Source organism: Mesocricetus auratus, unplaced genomic scaffold (genome assembly GCF_017639785.1).
Source record: "Mesocricetus auratus isolate SY011 unplaced genomic scaffold, BCM_Maur_2.0 Super-Scaffold_100042, whole genome shotgun sequence".
Taxonomy (NCBI): domain Eukaryota; kingdom Metazoa; phylum Chordata; class Mammalia; order Rodentia; family Cricetidae; genus Mesocricetus; species Mesocricetus auratus.
The window spans coordinates 7,035,361-7,054,411 of record NW_024429219.1 but is presented as its reverse complement, the minus strand read 5'-3'; the positions used below and the strand labels follow the sequence as shown (position 1 = coordinate 7,054,411).

At 41.4% G+C, this 19,051-nt stretch overlaps 1 protein-coding gene across 8 annotated transcripts in view; it reads right to left on the bottom strand.

Annotated features, from left to right (window-relative positions):
• Kif1b (kinesin family member 1B) overlaps positions 1-19,051 on the bottom strand; it is a 129,614-nt gene that overhangs the window by 97,669 nt on the left and 12,894 nt on the right. For all 8 annotated transcript variants that reach the window (XM_005079304.4, XM_013119984.3, XM_013119982.3 and 5 more), the window contains exon 2: positions 13,350-13,529. In XM_005079304.4, coding sequence (XP_005079361.1) covers positions 13,350-13,455 — 106 coding nt within the window. In that variant the 5' untranslated portion in view covers positions 13,456-13,529. The remainder of the gene's footprint in view (positions 1-13,349; positions 13,530-19,051) is intronic.

Genomic DNA, 19,051 nt, shown 5'->3' with positions numbered 1-19,051 from the left:
AACACACACACACAGTACAATTGTATAATAGTTTTAATAAATATTAAATCTATCCATATTTGATATATTTCAGTTCCCAAATGAAAAAAATATAATACAAAAATCAACATTGTTACTTATCTTGTTAGGGAGGAAAAAGCTATTAGGAACTTAAGAAGGCATGTTAATTCCTACTACTTAAAAAAAAACACCTTATTTTATGTGTATTGGTATTTTGTTTGCTTGTATGTTTATGCATTTCATGCAAGGCCAGAAGACAGCATCAGATTCCCTGGAACTGGAGTTACAGATGGTTGGTAGCCAAATGGGTACTGGGAATCGAACGGTCCTATGGAAGAGCAGTCAGTGCTCTTAACCATTGGGCCATCTCTTCAGCTTCTAATTTCTACTTCTTAAGAAGTTCTGTATCTGCAATTCAGAATTGTTATTATTACTTTTTTTTTACTTGTATGCAAGTTTTATGCCTGCACTTATGCCTATGCACCATTTACATGCCTGGTGCCTGAAGAGGGCAGAAGATGAAGGTCAGATCCCTTGGAACTGGAGTTACAGATGGTATAAACCACCCTCTGGGCACTGGGAATTAAAACCCAGATCCTATGGAAGTGCTCTTAATCACTAAGCCACCTCACCAGCCAGATTCTTTCTTTAGACTGGTTTTCAATCATTGGGGGCCGAGGTATATGAAGCATGAGTCCATGTACTTGAGTCCAGAATAGGGTGTCTGATATCCTGCAGCTGGAGTTACAGACAATTGTGAGCCACCCAAAAAAGATGCTAGGAATCAAACTCAAAACCTTTGCAAGAGCAGTATGTGTTCTTAATCAATGAGCCTTTTTCATCCCTCCTTTTTTAGGTTTAGTTTGTTGTTTTACTTTCACTGTTCATGGATTTCACATCATGCATTCCATTCCCACTTATCTCCCTGTCCCCTCAAATCTGTCCTCTGTCCTTGTACCCCCCAAAAAAAACCAAATTTAAAAGAAAAACCAAACAAAACAAAGAAATAAAACAAAAACAGAAGAGTCTTGTCCTGGAAGCTGTAGCACAGCCAGCCAGTTTACCCTTTAGTCTGATCACCTTTACTTTCAAGTGTTCATGGTCTGGTCTGGTTGGAGGCATCTGGTCTCTGCTACACCACTGGTAACGGGCTCTCACTGGGCTCCTCTGGGAAAGATGCCCTATTGTCCTGGTCACAGAGACCCTGCTGTTTTGGAACTCTAGGTTCGCCCTTCCACATGTTCCAACAGTCCACGAATGAGGTGGGTGCTGAAGTGGGACAACTCACAGCCCTGGTTCTGAGCCTGAGTGGTAGCTGGGTTGGTCAGTTTTCACTCATTGTCACTACCCAGATGTCCTCTACAGCACTACCCAATGCAGCCTACAGCAAGAAGCTGGGACAGTTCTCCTGCTCTTGGGCTCTCAGGCTGGGTCTCCCTCAGTCACATCACCAAGGCCAGCTCTACCGTTTTGCCCAGGCAAGGTGCAGGGCCCTCTCTCGCAACTGCTGTAGGGGGCATAGGAGGGATTAGGGATGGGGTCAGCTCTCTCACCTGCAACAGGGATTGGGTGAAGGGGGGAGGGCATCCTCTCACCCATGCCTCCACATGACAGATGCTCTCATGCCTTCAGGGTCAGCTCACCTGTGTCCCCAACCAGAGGATCAGCTCTAGTGTGCTTCCCAAGTAAGATGGACACCTATGGTGAAGGGTGGGGTCATCTTTTCCAAGGACAGGGGCAAGCTTTTCCTTGAGGGATAGACCAGCCTTCCCTGCTGCAATGTCCAGTGAGGGGCAGGCTCAGCACAACATGGTTCCAACGATCCCCATACTAATACCAGTCATGGACATTACCACAGACCCCAGCTACAGCAGGTTCATGAACCCAGACATTGCCCCTGACAGCATCTTCAGCCCAATGGCAAGGCAGCCCCCTCAGATCAGCACAGTCCCAGCAGCAGCATGGGCCCTGGGCATCAACATGGTCCCGGGTGGCTGGCCAGACCCTGGATATCCCCAGAGCCCTCAACAACAATTAGAGGTAGAATATTATTTTTAAGATGTGTTACATTTGTTTATGCTGTGCAGTATTTGTTTAATGATGCAAAGTGTGTTGTACTCTTTTATGTTGCATTTGTTTAACTGTTACTTTGTCTATCTAAAACACCTGACTAGTCTAATAAAGACCTGAACATCCAATAGCAAGGCAGGAGAAAGGATAGGCTGGGCTGGCAGGCAGAGAGGATAAATAGGGAGACATCTGGGAGAAGAAGATTGAGGGGAGGGGGTATGTCTGACTCTTCAGTCTCCTCTTGTGGCCCTTTTCCTCCTTCTGGATTGCCTCACCCAGCCTTGACATGGGGTTTGTACCTAGTCTTACTGGACCTTGTTATGCTGTGCTCATGGCTATTCCTGAGAAGCCCACTTTTTTTTCTGGATGAAATCTGAGGAGCAGTGGATCTGGGGGAGAATGAAGGAGGGTGTGGGGAAATGGGGGGGGACTGCAATCCAGAAGTATTAAAAACAAAAATTAATTAATTAATTAAAATCAAGAGTGAGAGAAACAAAACAAAAACCATGTACACACAGAGATATACACACACACTTAATGGAATGGTGAGGCAAGGATCTCAAAGCCCAGGCTTACTTTAATAGTTATGTTCTTTCTACCTCCTCCTGAATGCTACTTTCCAGGTCTTTTTTTTTAATTTATTTATCCGAAAAGCAGCTGCAGTATCTAAGCTCTAAATGTGTCTTTTTCCCAAATCAAAAGGAACCAGAACCCCTCATCACCTTCTCCAGAAAATCTTCACACAGTTGGCCTTTGGGTTCACACTCTTATATTTTTGGTTGTGAGCCTAGCCTTTAAGGGCTGAGCCATTTCTCCAGCCTTAATTCCTCATACTACAGTCAACACTGGTTACCTTAAAAGGAACAGAGAAGAACAGGATGGTGTCTGCTATCTACAGTATAGATGAACATCTTTAAAACAATGGACCTGAAAAGTTTCAAAAGCCTTAGTTTAATAACGGACCAAAGCTAGTCATATTCTCTTTCCTACAGTCACTTCAAGTTAAGATTACCTCAGAGAGGTAGGGAGATGGCTCAGCAGTTAGGAAGGCTTACCACTCTTGAAGAGGAACCAGGTTAGGTTCAGTAGGTTCCCAGCACCCACATGGTGTTGTACAACCACCTATAATTCCAGTTCTAAGGATTCTCTGGGCAACTTCATACAGTAGTACAAATAAACTCATACAGGTACACACATACACACAAATCAATAATTTTTAAGAAGGGAAACCTTAGAGGATTGGCAAGACGGCTCAGGGAGAAACGTGCTTGCCATCAAACCTGACAACCTGTGTTTGGTCCCTGGGACCCACACAGTGGAAGGAGAGACTAGTTATTCCATGACCTCCACAATTACACCACAGTGTGTGTGTGCATGCATGTGTTTGCACCTACACAATAAACTAATGTTAAAAAACAATTAACCTTTCCAAAGCCTGTTAAATATTCAACTTTACTCCCTCCCCCTCTTTTCCTTGCCTGCTTTCCAATTTTGTTACCACAGCACAAAGACGCAGAAATGTTTTCATTACTGAATCCTAGAAAACAAGGCAGTTAAAACAAGATTTATATTTAAAACCCTTTTTATTCTTCAGAATAAGTTTGTTTATCTAATATCTCAAAGTCACTAATGTAGTAATTATACTGTTGTCGACAAACTACTAAGATTCTGCCTACAACTATAATTAACATATCAGTGTGGGAGCAATGTAACTTTATATTAACTTTTCTCAAAACCATGTTTGGGCTTTTCTCAAAAAGCATGCTTGGGTTTCTTAAAAATCTTAGTGATGAACTAAGTGTGGTGGCTCATGCCTGTAATCCTAACACTCAGGAGGCTGAGGCAGGAGGATCATGAGTTTGAGGACGCCTAAGGCTGCACAATAAGTCCATGCCTCAAAAACACAAAACAGTGATATCAGAGTTGTCTTTCCTCTGTCAAAAGCATCCTATGTCGAAAATTACAAAAAAATGCACAAAATAAAAATGCTATATACAACAATAATATTTCAAAACCATGAAATCAAAACCTAAAGCCATATCCTTGTAGAGTCTTCTGGAAATATTGTAAAATGGCAGAAAGCATAGAGTAGATTTGAACAAAATACCTATAATCATAAAGTTCTTTAATCATTTGAAATAACAAACTACATAAAAACAGCTGTAAGTATATCATACATGTTCACCATATATATTCAATCCCCAAAGAACTAAAACATGTATAGTAAGAAAAGAAGCTGGGAGTGGGTGGCATATATCTTTAATCCTAGCATTCCAAAGGCAGAGGCAAGCAGATCTCTATGAGCTCTACTTCAGTTTGGTCTACATAGTGAGTTTCAGAACATCCAGGGCTATATAAAGGGAAGGAAGGAGGGAGGGAGGGAGGGAGGGAGGCAGGGATGAGGAAAGGAAGAAAAAATGAAAACTGCAACTCTTCAGTGTCACAGTACGACAATTCTAAGATACAGATATGTCGTGTGATAGGACTGGAGGGATGGCTCAGTGGTTAAGAGCACTGACTGCTTTCCAGAGGCCTCAGGTTCAGTTGCTAGTACAAACATGGCAGCTCACAATCTCCTATAATTCTAGCTCCAGAGAACCTGAACTCTCTTCTGGCCTCCACAGGCACCAGGAGTACAGAAAGTACAGAGACATATGGGCAGGCAAATATTTACACACATAAAAAAATAAAACTTAGAACATGCTTTATAGTATTTTCTACACTTCTCAAAGCTGAATATGGTGGCACATGCCTGTGATGCCATCACTCAGAAGATCAAGGCAGGGAGATAGCAAGGTGACCTACACAATGAGACCCTGCACCCCCACATCAGAACTGGAGCTTCTCAATGAACAATTCTGATCTTCCTCAGCAAATGTTAAAGAGTTTTAAAAGGAGATGAAGTTGGGGCCAGAGAGATGGCTCAGGGGCAAAAGTACTAGCACATAAACCTGACACCTGAGTTGTGATCCCCAGAGTCAACATAAAAAAGTCAGCCGTGGGGCTGCCAAATAGCTCAATGCCTAAGAGCATTTGCTGCTTGACTATGAGGCCTAGAGTTCTGATCCCAACAGCTATGTCAGGCAGCTCACTAACACTCTCAACTCGCGTTCCCAAGATCCGACATCTTCTTCTGGCCTCAAAAAAAGCCATAAACACAGACACATGCACAAACAAATGAACAAACACTGAAGGTTAATGAGCCTGGCAAACACACAGCAGCAGCAGAATCAAGAGAGATGCCTCAACAAAACGGAAGGCAGGAGAACCAACTCTAGAAAATTGTCCTCTAATCTCTACACATGCACCATGGCAGGGGAACACTCCTCCTTGCTTGCTAGGCATACATGTACACACTAAATAAGTAGATATTAAAAACAAAAACAAATAAAACTACACATGGTGGCACAGACCTGTAATTCAGCACTAATGAGGCAAATTCAGGAGGATAACCAAGAGTTTAAGGCTAGTCTCACCTACAAAGCAAGTTCCAGGCCTTTTAGGGTCACATAGTAAGGCAATCTCAAAAAAAAAGGGGAAGGGGGGAGAAAGGAAATGAAATGAAAGAGAGAAAAAGAAGAAGAGAAGGAAAAATGCTCTCTGTAAAGTCCACATCTCATTCAATCTGAGTAGCCCAAACACTTAGGACTTGTGCCCTTCATTCTATTTTATGATTTCACTTAATAAAGAAAAACAAAGCCAGGTGGTGGTAGCACATACCTTCAATCCCAGCAATTAGGAGGCAGACGCAAGTGGATCTCTGTGAGTTTGAGGCCAGCCTGGACTACAGAGTGAGTTCCAGGACAGCTAGGGCTGCACAGAGAACCCGTCTCAAAACTACCCCACCCAAAATAAAAGGTCAATCTTAACCTAAAGTTATATCCAAATTAGACAAAAGTGCTTTTGAACAAGATAGTAAAACAGTAACTATCTTGACATGTACTGCACAGGTGACTCTTACAAAGGCTGAGGTGCCCAGGTCCAGATAGCCAAGTTCTAATTTCTAGACAAAGGAGGACCCAAGGGAAGGTAGACGATCTCTCCTTGCCTCAGTGACTTCAGTGCAATGATAAAGTTAAGGAAACCAGCTAGAAGATTATTCTGAAGTCTGAATCAATTAAAATTTACAAGTGCCTAAATATGACAGCTTATGTGTTTAATGTTTTTAAATAGAAATCACATTTTCCCCACAATAATAAACAATGTAAAAAGTAAAGGTTCTTGGTTTTCCCTACACATATTTTGCCTCAAGTTTTTCACAGTGAAAGGGATTCTTTGGTATCTGGCCAGAACATGTCTGGGGAAACAATAAATGTAGTTAAATCATTTCCTCATTGTATTCTCTGTCCTGCCAAAACAATGGGCTTTTAAGAAATTTCCTATCTTTCCCCTCTCCTCCCTCCCTTATAAAGAAAGATGCTCCCTCCTCAGTGCTTTCTAGCAGACATCAATCTACTTCAACTACTTACATTTATATCCAAAATAAAACAAAAACTCTAAAAGCTTCCTGCCCTCTGCTTGCTGAACAGCAAAAACCCAATTTCCTGTTTATACCCCCATTCCCCCACATTACTAAACAATACAACTGTGAAAAGTAGTCTACTATAACACACAATCCTTGACAAAGCAAACACTGAAGCTATGACTGCGTACCTTCCCTGACAGAAACAGCAGACCAACCAACTAGCTCTCCAGCGGGCTAGCTCACCCTCCATTTCACACCTCACCAGGCTACAAAAGCAATCACACCACCAAGCTATTAACATTGATTTTTAAAAACAAACTCTAAATTGGAAAGCAGAAAACAAAGACCAGGTTTTCCAGCAGATCTTATTGCTGGGAGGGCATGGGGGCAACACATTTTAATCCCAACAAGAAGAAGGCAGAGGCAGGCCAACCTAGTTTACACAGGTGATCCAGGCAAGCCAAGGCAAAAAGAGATTTCCCATGGAGGTCAGAAGGTATGGAATCCCTTAGATCCAGAGTTTGTTTGGATGGTTATGAGTCACAACCCCAGTGTGAACCTGGTCCTTGCCAAGAGAGGAACAAGTGTTCTTAACTGCTGAGCTATCTCTCCAGCCCCCAGCTGTCTCTGGCTTAGCTGTTTTGGTATGAAAACAATTCAAGCAGTTGAAGAAGCTTATATATAATAAAATTGGTTCTTGGGTCAATGGGACACATAGGCACTTGTCACCAAATCTGATGACCCACATCTAATCCCCAGAATCCACACTGAAGGAGAGAATCAACTCCCAAAAGTTGTACTCTGGTCTCCACATGTGCACTGTGGCACAAACACTGTTCCCCCATACACACATTCTAAATACACACAACTAAATACATGAATGAATGAATAAAAAATAAATCAATGTAATTTAAACGTTTTTAATGAAGTTCTTGGCCCAGCAAGAAAGCTCAGCAGGTATGGGTACTTCCTATAAAAGCCTGATAAGCTGAGCTGGATCTCCGGAACCCATGTATGTCAAGAGGGACAAAACTGACGCTCTATGGCAAAGCACACTTGTACCACCTCCCTACACACACACACACACACACACACACACACACACACACACACACACACACACACGATAGAATGTTTGAATAAATGGATGAATGAAGAGCAGTTCCTAATACACAACAGAAAAATCCCTATCTAACTTACACACAATTATTTCTAACTTTAAACTTATATTCCTGGCTGGAAAAATGGCTCAACCAGTATGATGCTTGCGGCTGAGCCTGACAAATTCAAACCCTGGGAATCCACAAAGTAGAAAAAGAAATGACTCTCACAAGTTGTCCTCTGATCTCCATACTTGTGCCATGGAAAACACACACATGATGGGGGAAGTCCTGTGTATATGTCAATAAAGCACTGTTGGCCAATAGGGAAGCAAGACAGGTGGGACTAGGAGTCCAGGAGGACTCTGGGTAGGAGAAACACAGGGAGTCATCATGTAGCCCGCCAGAGAAGTAAGATGTCTGTCCAGTAAGAGAAATACTTAAATGGGTTAAATACTTAAGTCAGAGCTAGCCAGTAAGAAACAAGCAAGGCCAACAGCTTCATAATTAATACAGCGCCTTGTGTGTTATTTGGGGACTACAACGCGGCAGAGCCCAGGCGACTGGTGAGGAAAAACCAAAGCGGCTGGCAAGGAAAAGGCTTCTCTCTACAAACATACAATAAATAAATGCAAAAAAAAAAATTAAACTTTGACTGAAGAAATGGCTCAGCAGTTAAGAGAACTGGATGCCCTTAATGCTCTCCCAGCACACAAATGTCTGTAACTCCAGTTCCAGGGGATCCGTCACCCTTACACAGACATACATGCAGGCAAAACACCAAATATGAACATGAAGTAAAAATTAATTAAAAAATTAAACTGAGCCGGGGGTGGTGGCACACACCTTTCATCCCAGCATTCAGGAGGCAGAGTCAGGTGGATCTCTGTGAGATCAAGGCCAGGCTGTTCTACAAAGAGAAACTCTGTCTTGAAAAATCAAAATTAAATAAACCAAAACTCTGACTGAAAATAACTTTGGTACTAAGATTAACCACAAAAATTATTTTTCAAATTTCATCCTACAAGTATACATCATTCTATTTGATCTTTGCAAATAGTCCTAGAACAGAAGGTTGGAAAGACATTAGCAACATCTAGCTCTGGAATCACATTGTTCTGTTTTATGACAGGTTCTCATTATGCAGCTATGACTGGCCTCACACTCATTAAGTAGCCCAGCCTGACCTGAAAATCCAGATCTCTTGCCTCAACCTTTCCCTAGGGTTGGCATTACAGGTCTAAGTCATCAAGCCTGGATGAAATCATGGTCTTGAAGAATACTCAAGAAATGAGAGCCAGGTGGTGACGCAGGCCTTTACTCCCAGCACTAGAAAGGCAGAGAGAGGCGAGCAGATCTTTTTGAGTTTGAAGCCAGCCTGGTCTATAGAGCAAGTTCCAGCAGAGTCAAGGCTACAAAGAAAAACCCTGTTTGGAGGGTATGGGGGATGTTTATCTATCATGACAAAGAGAAAGGTAAAACAAATTCTATTTATTGAACACTTTATTGTACAACATATATGAAACAACCTCAGAATTCCTACAAATTTATGAGACTGCCATACAAAGTAAAGCCTGTACGTGGGCACCTTGCCCTAAGGCCAGGCCTGCAGTAGGGCAGTGAAGAGGATCCTCACAGCCAGATGAAGGAACCCTGAGAGAGTAAACTGAGCATGCTACTTCTGGTCTGCTGAGAAATGACTGATGCCCAGAGCTGGCTAGATGCTCAATAAAAGAGTTTGCCATGAAGCCTGATGACCCAAGTTTAATCCTTGGAACCCACGAGGTAGAAAGAAGGAATCACCTCCCTAAGTTGTCCTTTGACCTACACACACACACACACACACACACACACACACACACACACACACACACACACACAAATAATATGTAGTATGTATATGGATAAATACCACAATATCTATAGAATAACTACTCTAACACTACTCAGTATTTTCCTAATATAATGAAAACAATTACAACATTGACAGCAATTACTGCTGCAAAGTGATTGTTAAATCAAAAGAATCCTCTTTTGTTTGTAGAAGCAGCCAAAAGATACATCATCTCTCTTCCTCAATGCAGTGCTATAAATAGAGCTCCACAGCAGGAACTTCTAAATAAACACAAGACAGACCACACACACCAAAAAAACAGGTCCCAACACTGATATTATATTAATCTGTGTTCATAAACCCAACCAACCCTTCAGAGCAAATAGATAAATAGAAATAGAACACAGAAGAAATACTTCTAATTTACCAAAACCAGTATTATTTTTGCCACATACAAATATGTCTCAACATGAATGTTCAAGTAATCAAATACAGTAAGACATTTAAAGCAAAATAAAAAACAAGAAATATACAAGGTTCAGGGATGTCACTCAGCAGAGTTCTTGCCTAACATACACAGGGCCCCAGTTGGTCCCCCTGTACCCTATACACAAGGCAGAGCAAGGCATGCCTCTAATTCCAACATTCAGAAAGTGGAACAGTGGGATCAGAAACAAGCTGAAATTAAAGACCATCCTCCACTACACACTGTCTCAAAATTAAAAAAGGAAAGGCAAGCAGGAGAAAGGGATGTTCCTGACATCCTGTCTATAAATGAGAACACAATCTACTGCCCTTCTCTATGACCCTGAACTCTATCCTAGAAGAAAAAAGCAACAAATATGGGGTACAAGGTCAGCAAGATGGCTCAGAGCATAAAGTGCTCGCCCTGCAAGCCTGAGAGCCTCCGTTCAAGCTCCAGAACTCACATAAAAATGAAAGGAAAAAGAAATCTACAAAGTTGTCCTCCAACTCCATACCTACATAGACACACACACAGAGACACACACAGACACACATAGAGACTCGCACAGATACACACACACACAGATAAACAAATTTAAGTCAGTAAATAAATAAACAAACTTGGAGGGGTTGAAGAAGGGCCAGAGTGAGAAAGGTTCACCACAAAATCAGTAGCCAAGGCCTTGAAGATCACAGTCCTTCCAACACCTGACACTACTGAGAAAAGAGAAGGCCACCGACAATGCAGGATAGGACCTGGACATTGTCTTACTTGTGAGAAACATTTAATCATATATATATATATATATATATATATATATATATATATATATATATATGGGTTTAGAAGTAAAGATTCATCCCTCTGGAAAAGGAAGGAGCATTTGCTTTAAATGTCTTACTGTATTTGATTACTTGAACATTCATGTTGAGACATATTTCATATTTGTATGTGACAAAAATAATACTGGTTTTGGTAAATTAGAAGTCCCAGGAAGATTTCAGAAGAAACAGGCTATGTGGCAAGGCTGAGCCTTAGAAGACACACACCAACTTCTGCTGTGGACAGGCACAATGTACCCAACTTCTCTTTTGTATGACTAATTAAGATGAGTTCATGATAGAAAAAGCATACAAATTTAAGAGCGCTCCTTCCTGCCAGTGTGCAATGGCTCACAATTGTAATTCCAGCACCCAGCAGACTGAGGTACAAGCCTATAAGACAGGCCTAGGCTACAGAATGCCACCTGTCTCAAAATAGCAAAACAATAGGATAAAGGCATTCTATTCTATACCAGTCTTTTTCAAATCTCCATACTGGTCATGCCCTCTAAATACCCATGCTTTCAGTAAGTAGACATGGGACATCCTCTGTGCCAGCTATGATATGCATGTGTGGATGGGAAAGCCTTTTAAAAAGGTAGTAAGTAATCATGACAAAAAAAGCCAAATTACTTTCTATCTCACTGAGCTTAAGCATAAAGAATAAAGATTCTAAGATACTAGGCAAAGAAAAACATGATAAATAAATAGATTTACCCAAATGCAAGACAGAATTCTATGAAATACAAAGCAAAATATTACAACTCAATCTTACACCTTGTGAGAAAACCAGCTCTATCTATCTCCTTTGTCTGAGGGAATCTGTATGCTCCCTGTCTCCAAATTTACACAGATAACTTAAACATCAAAGTCAAAAGTTAAATCATTACATTTGACCCATTTTCCTTTTTACCAAGTAATTAGACCAATAAAAAATGCTTCTAAAGTGGAAGAAATATGAAATATAAATGGATATTACTGAGCAGTCATCTGTCTGTGTTCAGGACTCAAAGTATTTAAGGCAGCAATATTTGTCTGTGCCAGAAAGTACTTCCTGAAACCACAGGGCACTTAAAAATCAAAAGGCTACAAATAGGCTTTCAGATTTTGCATATTCCCCAAAACATTATTTATGCTTTTCTACATTTTGGTAACGATATTATAGATGGGACACTCCACACTTCACTGTACTCCACCTGAAACGAACTGTAACCCTGTTGTCACCAGGCAGGCCAGTTTAACAGCATAACAGCCTTTGAGCAGCTAACACATATGGCTGTCTCTTATCCATGGGCCAGAAGGGATAGCACATGCCTTTAATCTCAATAATCTCAGGAAACAGAGGCAGGTAGATCTCTGTGACTTTGAAGCCAGCCTGGTCTACAAAGCAGGTTCCAGGACAGCCAGGACTGTTATACAGAGAACCCCTGTCCTGAGGTGGGAGAGGGTGGGAGAATATGTACTCTCTCAATCTAAGACTAATTTTTTAGTACGAATACTTGCTGCTCTTGCAGAGGCCCCAGGTTCAGGTCCCAGCACAACCATCTGTAACTCTAGTTTCAGGAGATCAAAAATTTAACTCTGCTTTATTACAAAGTAGAGGCTAAAAGATAGTAGTGTATACTCCAATCTAAAATAATATTTTGCCTATACCCCCATATAAAATAATTTAGTAATACAAGTGCAAGGGAAACAGCTTAAACAAGGTAGAAAGAAACGACTTTTTGAGTGTATGTTGACTACACTTTATTTTTCAAGATAGGAGCACTATATAACTAGGCTAGCCTGGAGCTAACTCTGTAGATCAGTCTGGTCTCAAACTTCTTTCTGCCTCAATACCCCAAGATTTACAGGTGTGTGCCACCGTGCCTGGCAGTTTACTCTAAATTACAATTATAAGCAACACTCAAGGAGGCAGAGGCAGGCGGATCTCTGTGAGTTCAAGGCCAGCCTGGTCTACAAGAGCTAGTTCCAGGACAGCCTCCAAAGCCACAGAGAAACCCTGTCTCGAAAAACCAAAAAAAAAAAAAAAGGCAACACTCAAATCAAATATTTCAACTCAAGAAAATAAGGGTTTTTTGGGTTTCTTTCTTTCTTTTTGTCTTGGAACTCATGCTGTAGACCAGGCTGGCCTCGACTTCAAAGAAATCCACCTGCCTCTGCCTCCCTTGTGTTGGGATTAAAGGCATGTGCCGCCACCACCCAGTTAAGAGAGTAAATTTTAAGAATACCTTAACAAGCTCAAATTGTATTTAATAAAAGAAATCAAAACAATCTTGGGGCTTTAAAGTTATAGTTTACTTCAGAATTTAGTAAAAATCACTGTTTATACCTTTACTGTCATAGCATGTAAAATTGATAAGTACCATCAACACTAGCTAAATTACTTAAGCTATTCAGGCTCTCTCAATTATAAAGAGTGAAATAAACAGTCCATATTTAAGCAAATAGTCCTAAGTAGAAAACATTTAACAGGTCATTCTGAATGGCAAAGTTCAAAGTGTTAGGACACAGGTGTTCATTTATTCTAAGCACATGGAGAAGAAGGAAGAGAAGGTAAGTTATGCTCTGATGGAAAACAACTTGTACTCACTGGTCGAGTTGCCTTGCATCTGAATGATGCACTTGGACTCCTTGCTGGTCTCTCGAGAATTGAAGGGCCTCACTCGAACAGCCACCTTCACTGAGGCTCCCGACATTCTGGTAGCCTTATAATATATATGTAGTCCAAAAGTAAAAACCAAATCTTCTTTTGAAGTTATGTTCAAGGTTCCTTTAAAAGAGAAACATTGTACACAAGGTCGTCAGAATTAAGGGACACACAGGTTAACTCATGAGCATGTCAGTTCTACTTCTAAAAGCCTATCCTTTTCCTCCTCTACAAATCTTACATTCCCTACAGAAACTTACCAAACAGGAAAGATGGAACGTCTTTTTCTTATCCTATTACTTTTCTCAAACCCTAAAAAGTCTCTAACTGATTAATGAAAAATAACCTGGAAAGTAACAGTCATGAATCTTTGTGTCTTCAGGTCAATCTCCAGTAATACATAAAAAACAAAAATACCTGCTCATTGAAGGAATTCCTTAAAAATAAAAGTTTAACTCACTCTGTAGACAAGTAAGATTCACCCCTCTCTGCCTCCCAAGTGCTGGGATCAAAGGCATGAGCCACCACCCACTAAAAACACCATTTATTACTTTAAGGAAAGTTGGGGCATTTTCCCTTGAAACACGTGGTTCCAAGTACAGAACACATTTGTCTGCTCCCTTAGCCACATACTGAGCTTCCTCACTATGACACTACCTGACAGATGCTTCTCACTGACCCTCAAGACCCCTGCGCAACAATCAGGAGACCTGCCAGGAACTTGTGAGCTGAATCAAATCACTACGGTTCGCTACTGCAAGAGACCACAAGAAAAACACAGACACTTCAGAGGAAGCCTCTATCCAGACCAAAACCGATGCAATCCCACAAGGAAGAAAATAAAAAGCAACCCACAAGTTATTCCCAACAAAAACAGTCTCTTGACCCAGGAAGAAATTTTTATTCATTACAAAAACACCTTCAAGAAGAAACAAACAATGCCAGGCAGTGGTGGTGCACAACTTTAGTCCCAGTGACAGGTGGATGTCTGTGAGTTCCAGGACAGCCAAGGCTACACAGAGAAACCCTGACTGGGGAGGCAGGGGAGAAACAAACAAAACGCTAAAAAGGAAAAGTATTTAAGAATTTAAATATCACAGAACCTAATAGAACTTTAAAATATGACCAATATTTTCTTTAAAAACCAAAACAAGCCAGGCGGTGGTGGCACACACCTTTAGTCCCAACACTTGGGAGGCAGAGGCAAGCAGATCTCTGTGAGTTCAAGACCAGCCTGGTCTACGAGAGCTAGCTCCAGGACAGCCTCCAAAGCCACAGAGAAACCCTGTCTGGAATCCCCCACCCCAAAAAAGCTCCCATATCAGAACTGAATCACATCTTTTTACTTTTTTGAAATTATGATCAAATTTGATCAATTTTTTTGGGTTTTTTTTTTTTTTGGTTTTTTTACGAGACAGGGTTTCTCTGTATTGTTTCGGAGGCTATCGGTCCAGCCTGGCCTCGAACGCACAGAGATCCGCCTGCCTCTGCCTCCCAAGTGCTGGGATTAAAGGCGTGCGCCACCACCGCCCGGCTAAATTTGATCAATTTTGAGTCACTGAGAAATTACATTTCAAAGTGTGTAAGGTAAGTGTGTTTTAAATGTTTGAAATTGTCATTTTTACTCCTCTTTTCTCCCTCCAAATCCTCCCATGCCTCACTCCGTCTTTCAAATTCATAGCTTTCTTGTTAATGCTTGTGTGTGTGTGTGCATAGAGTCTTAAGTATATACACACACCTGCTCTGTATAATGTTACTTCTATGAAGAAGTTTTCAGGGCTGACCATCTGGTATTGGATAATCAATGGGTGTGCTCGTCGGTGATATTGTTTCTCCTACTCTCAGCATTGTTTAATTGCCTATAGTTCCATGTTAACATATCTCTTGGTGAGCAGGGTGTGATGATGCACACCTTTAATCCCAGCACTCAAGAGGCAGAGACAGGTGACTCTCTTGAGTTTGAGATCAACCTGGTCTACTAAGTGAATTTCAGGACAGCCAGGGCTACACAGAGAAACCCTGTCTCCAAAAAAAAAAAAAAAAAACTAAAGAAAACATGTCCCTTGGTGCCCTCTTCAGCTTATGTTTAAAAAGCTACATTGTTAAAATGTCCCTGTCTCCACCTTCCCAACCCTGGGATTACAAGCACCACACTCAGGTCTTTTTACATGGTTTGCAGACTGAATTCAGGTCCGTAGCCCTTTGCTGACTAAGCTATCGCTCCAGCTCTCTTTTTTTGAGACAGGGTTTCACTTCATAGTCCTGATGGTTCTGGAACTCACTTTGTACACCAGGCTAACCTCAAACTCACAAAGATCTGCATGTCTCTGCCTCCAAAGTGGTAGGATTGAAAAGCATGTGCCACCAAACTTGGTTCTTTTTGTTTGATTTTTCTTTTTAATTTTTACTTATTTATGTATATGAGTGCTCTATCTGCATATATGCCAGCCTGGCGGAAGAGGGCATCAGATACCACTATAGATGGTTGTGAACCACCACGTGGGTGCTGGGAATTGAACTCAGAACCTCTGGAAAGCAGCCAGTGCTCTTAACCTCTGAGTCATCTCTCCAGCCCTTGTTTTGTTTTTCAAGACAGGGTTTCTCTGTGTGGCCCTGGCTGTCCTGGAACTTTCTCTTTTAGACCAAGGTGGTTGGAATTCAGAGATCCACCTGCCTCTGCTTCCCAAGTGCTAGGATTAAAGATGTGGGCCACCACTTCCTAGCTCTGTTGTTGTTGTTTGTTTTTCTTATTTTCTTAATAATATATTTTACTTTTGGGAAATGTCTTCTCTCTTTCTGTCTCTCCCACCAGTCCAAACTGCTGAGAAATCTCTTGTCATAAGTATTAGTACCTAGAACAATATGATGTAAGAGCTCAGTATCCATTAATGGTGGGGGAAATGACATGTTTAAGTCCTTACTAGATTTCATGATTTTTGTTTTTGTTTCAAGTTACTAAAATATTTTATATTAATATACACATGCTGCAATGTTTTCAGTCTTTTTTATATTGTTTTACATTAACTGAAGAGTTCTTAATGTAGCAAATACTTCTGTGACCACATTTATCAAATGAAAGCTTAGAGTTATGAAGCTTCCCGATTAATGTTGCATATGCTATAATAACTAGTTCAGTACTATCCCCCCCACACACACACAAACGAATGCAGCATTGCGGAAAAAGCTACATATAAAAACATAGTTCAATATGGGTAAGGCAGCAAATGTCTGTAATTACAGCAACACAGGAAGCTAATCCATGAGGTTTGCTAGTTCAACACCAGTCTAGACCTGACCCAAAATGACCTGTCTCCTAATAAAAAAATTTAAAGGGCTGTAGATAAAAATCAGTGATCTTTAGGTCAATTACTGGATGGATGGATGGATGGATGGATGGATGGATGGATGGATGGATGGATGGATATACATTGGGGAGAAAGAAGGGAGAAGGGAAGAAAAGAAAGGCAGAGAAAAAGCCGGGCGTTGGTAGCGCACGCCTTTAATCCCAGCACTCGGGAGGCAGAGGCAGGCGGATCTCTGTGAGTTCGAGGCCAGCCTGGTCTACAGAGTGAGTTCCAGGACAGCCTCCAAAGCCACAGAGAAACCTTGTCTCGAAAAACCAAAAAAAAAAAAAAAAAAAAAAAAAAAAAGAAAGGCAGAGAAAGATAAACCACATCAACATTTCAATCCCCACAGAACTTTGATATGTAACTATCATTTTAACTATTATGGTGTCCAAAAATCATTCATCTCCCCAACTAGCAATCTATCAATTTCCCACCTTCCCACCGCCCTTTTGGAAACAAGGTCTCACAACACAACCAAGGCTAGATTTGAATTCTCCATCCTCCTCTACTTCAACCTCCCAAATGCTGGCCTTTCACATCCTCCCTATCTCTATCTCATTCTCATTACCTGAACTCTAATCCATGCCTAGGGTTCTTGCAACAAATAAACTGTTCTTTGAGCTTTCAGTTTTAATTCAATAATCCTTCAGCAAGGTTAGACAAACAGAACTGAGAAGCAGTAAGCATAAGACAGTCACTGGCGAACCGGGCGTTGGTAGCGCACGCCTTTAATCCCAGCACTCGGGAGGCAGAGGCAGGTGGATCTCTGTGAGTTCGAGGCCAGCCTGGTCTACAAAGTGAGTTCCAGGACAGCCTCCAAAGCTACAGAGAAACCCTGTCTCAAAAAACAAAACAAAACAAAAAAAAAGACAGTCACTGGCCAGTACTCAACAGTTTAAGGAAGGCATCAAATACTGAATTTTTTATTTTTAACTTTTTATTACATTTGACTTATTTTGAGTGTCAGGGGACAATTTCTGGAAGATGGTTCTCTCCACCCACCTTGTAGATCCTGGGAATGGAACTCAGGCTGTGATATACCTTTACCCAATGAACCATCTCACTCCTAATCATAGCTTTACCTTCATGCCAGGAGTTGGTGTCGCACACCTTTAGTCCTAGCACTCAGGAGGCAGAGGCAGGTGGATCTCTGTGAGTTCAAGGCCAGCCTGGTCTACAGAGCAAGTTCCAGGACAGCCTCCAAAACAATACAGAGAAACCCTGTCTCTGAGAGAGAAAAAAAAAAGACCTTCGGTGGAGGCCAAAGAAAGATGACAGTCGCTCTACCATATTCCCTTGAGACAGTTTCTATAGAACCCGAACCTCACTGTGTTCACTAGGCTGGCAGGGTGAGCCCCCAACAATCCTCCCTCTCCTCATTCCCTTGCAGCACTCTCGCTACAGGCTTATGAGACCCTGTCAGTTTTTGCAGGGGTGCACAGGATCAAAACTCAGGCACCCTTGCTTATGCACCAAGATTCCAACCCCAAAATCAGTCTTCCTAAAGTATGACTTTCCCTGTCACTCTTCACTATTAAGAACCTAAGACCAAAGTCAAAGGACACCATCCATGTTCCAGCCAAACTCCTTCACTCACCCACTCAAGTGTTCTTTCGCAATTCCTCGCTACGACTTCCTTACAACAGACCCAAATAGTCCAGAAATCAGTGATACTTCCTAAGCACTTACAGCTTCAAACACACAGTGAGAACACTGCTGTCACTTTACATGATTGCACACAGATAGCTTGTACTGTTCTGTAATAGCTCCTCAAAGGGAACATCCTAGTTTCCCTTCAAAAGTCACTTTGAACTTGGGTTGCAGGAGAGGCTAATATCATCTCAAAAAAAAAAATTCATCCAGACCTTAAGACATTTTAGTTAGTCCCAAAGTTAACATCTGTCAAAAATGACAAGAGATGCCAGGAAGTGATGACACACGCCTTTAATTCCAACACTTGGAAAGCAGAGGCAGGCAGATCTCTGGGAGTTCAAGGTCTACAGAGCAAATTCCAGGACAGACTCCAAAGCTGTTTGGAACAAAAATGGAAAAAGAAAAGAGTAATGAGGGAAAAAGAAAAACAAAACAAAAAAACTAGCCAGGCATTGGCAGCATGTTTCTGTAATTCCAACACTTGGGAAACTGAAGGCAAGAGGATCAACGAGGTCAAGGTGATCCTCAGCTATATAGAAGACGAAGACCCTCACACACACACACACACACACACACACACTCACACTCACACACTCACTCTCACACACTCACACATTCTCTCTCTCTCACACACACACACAAATC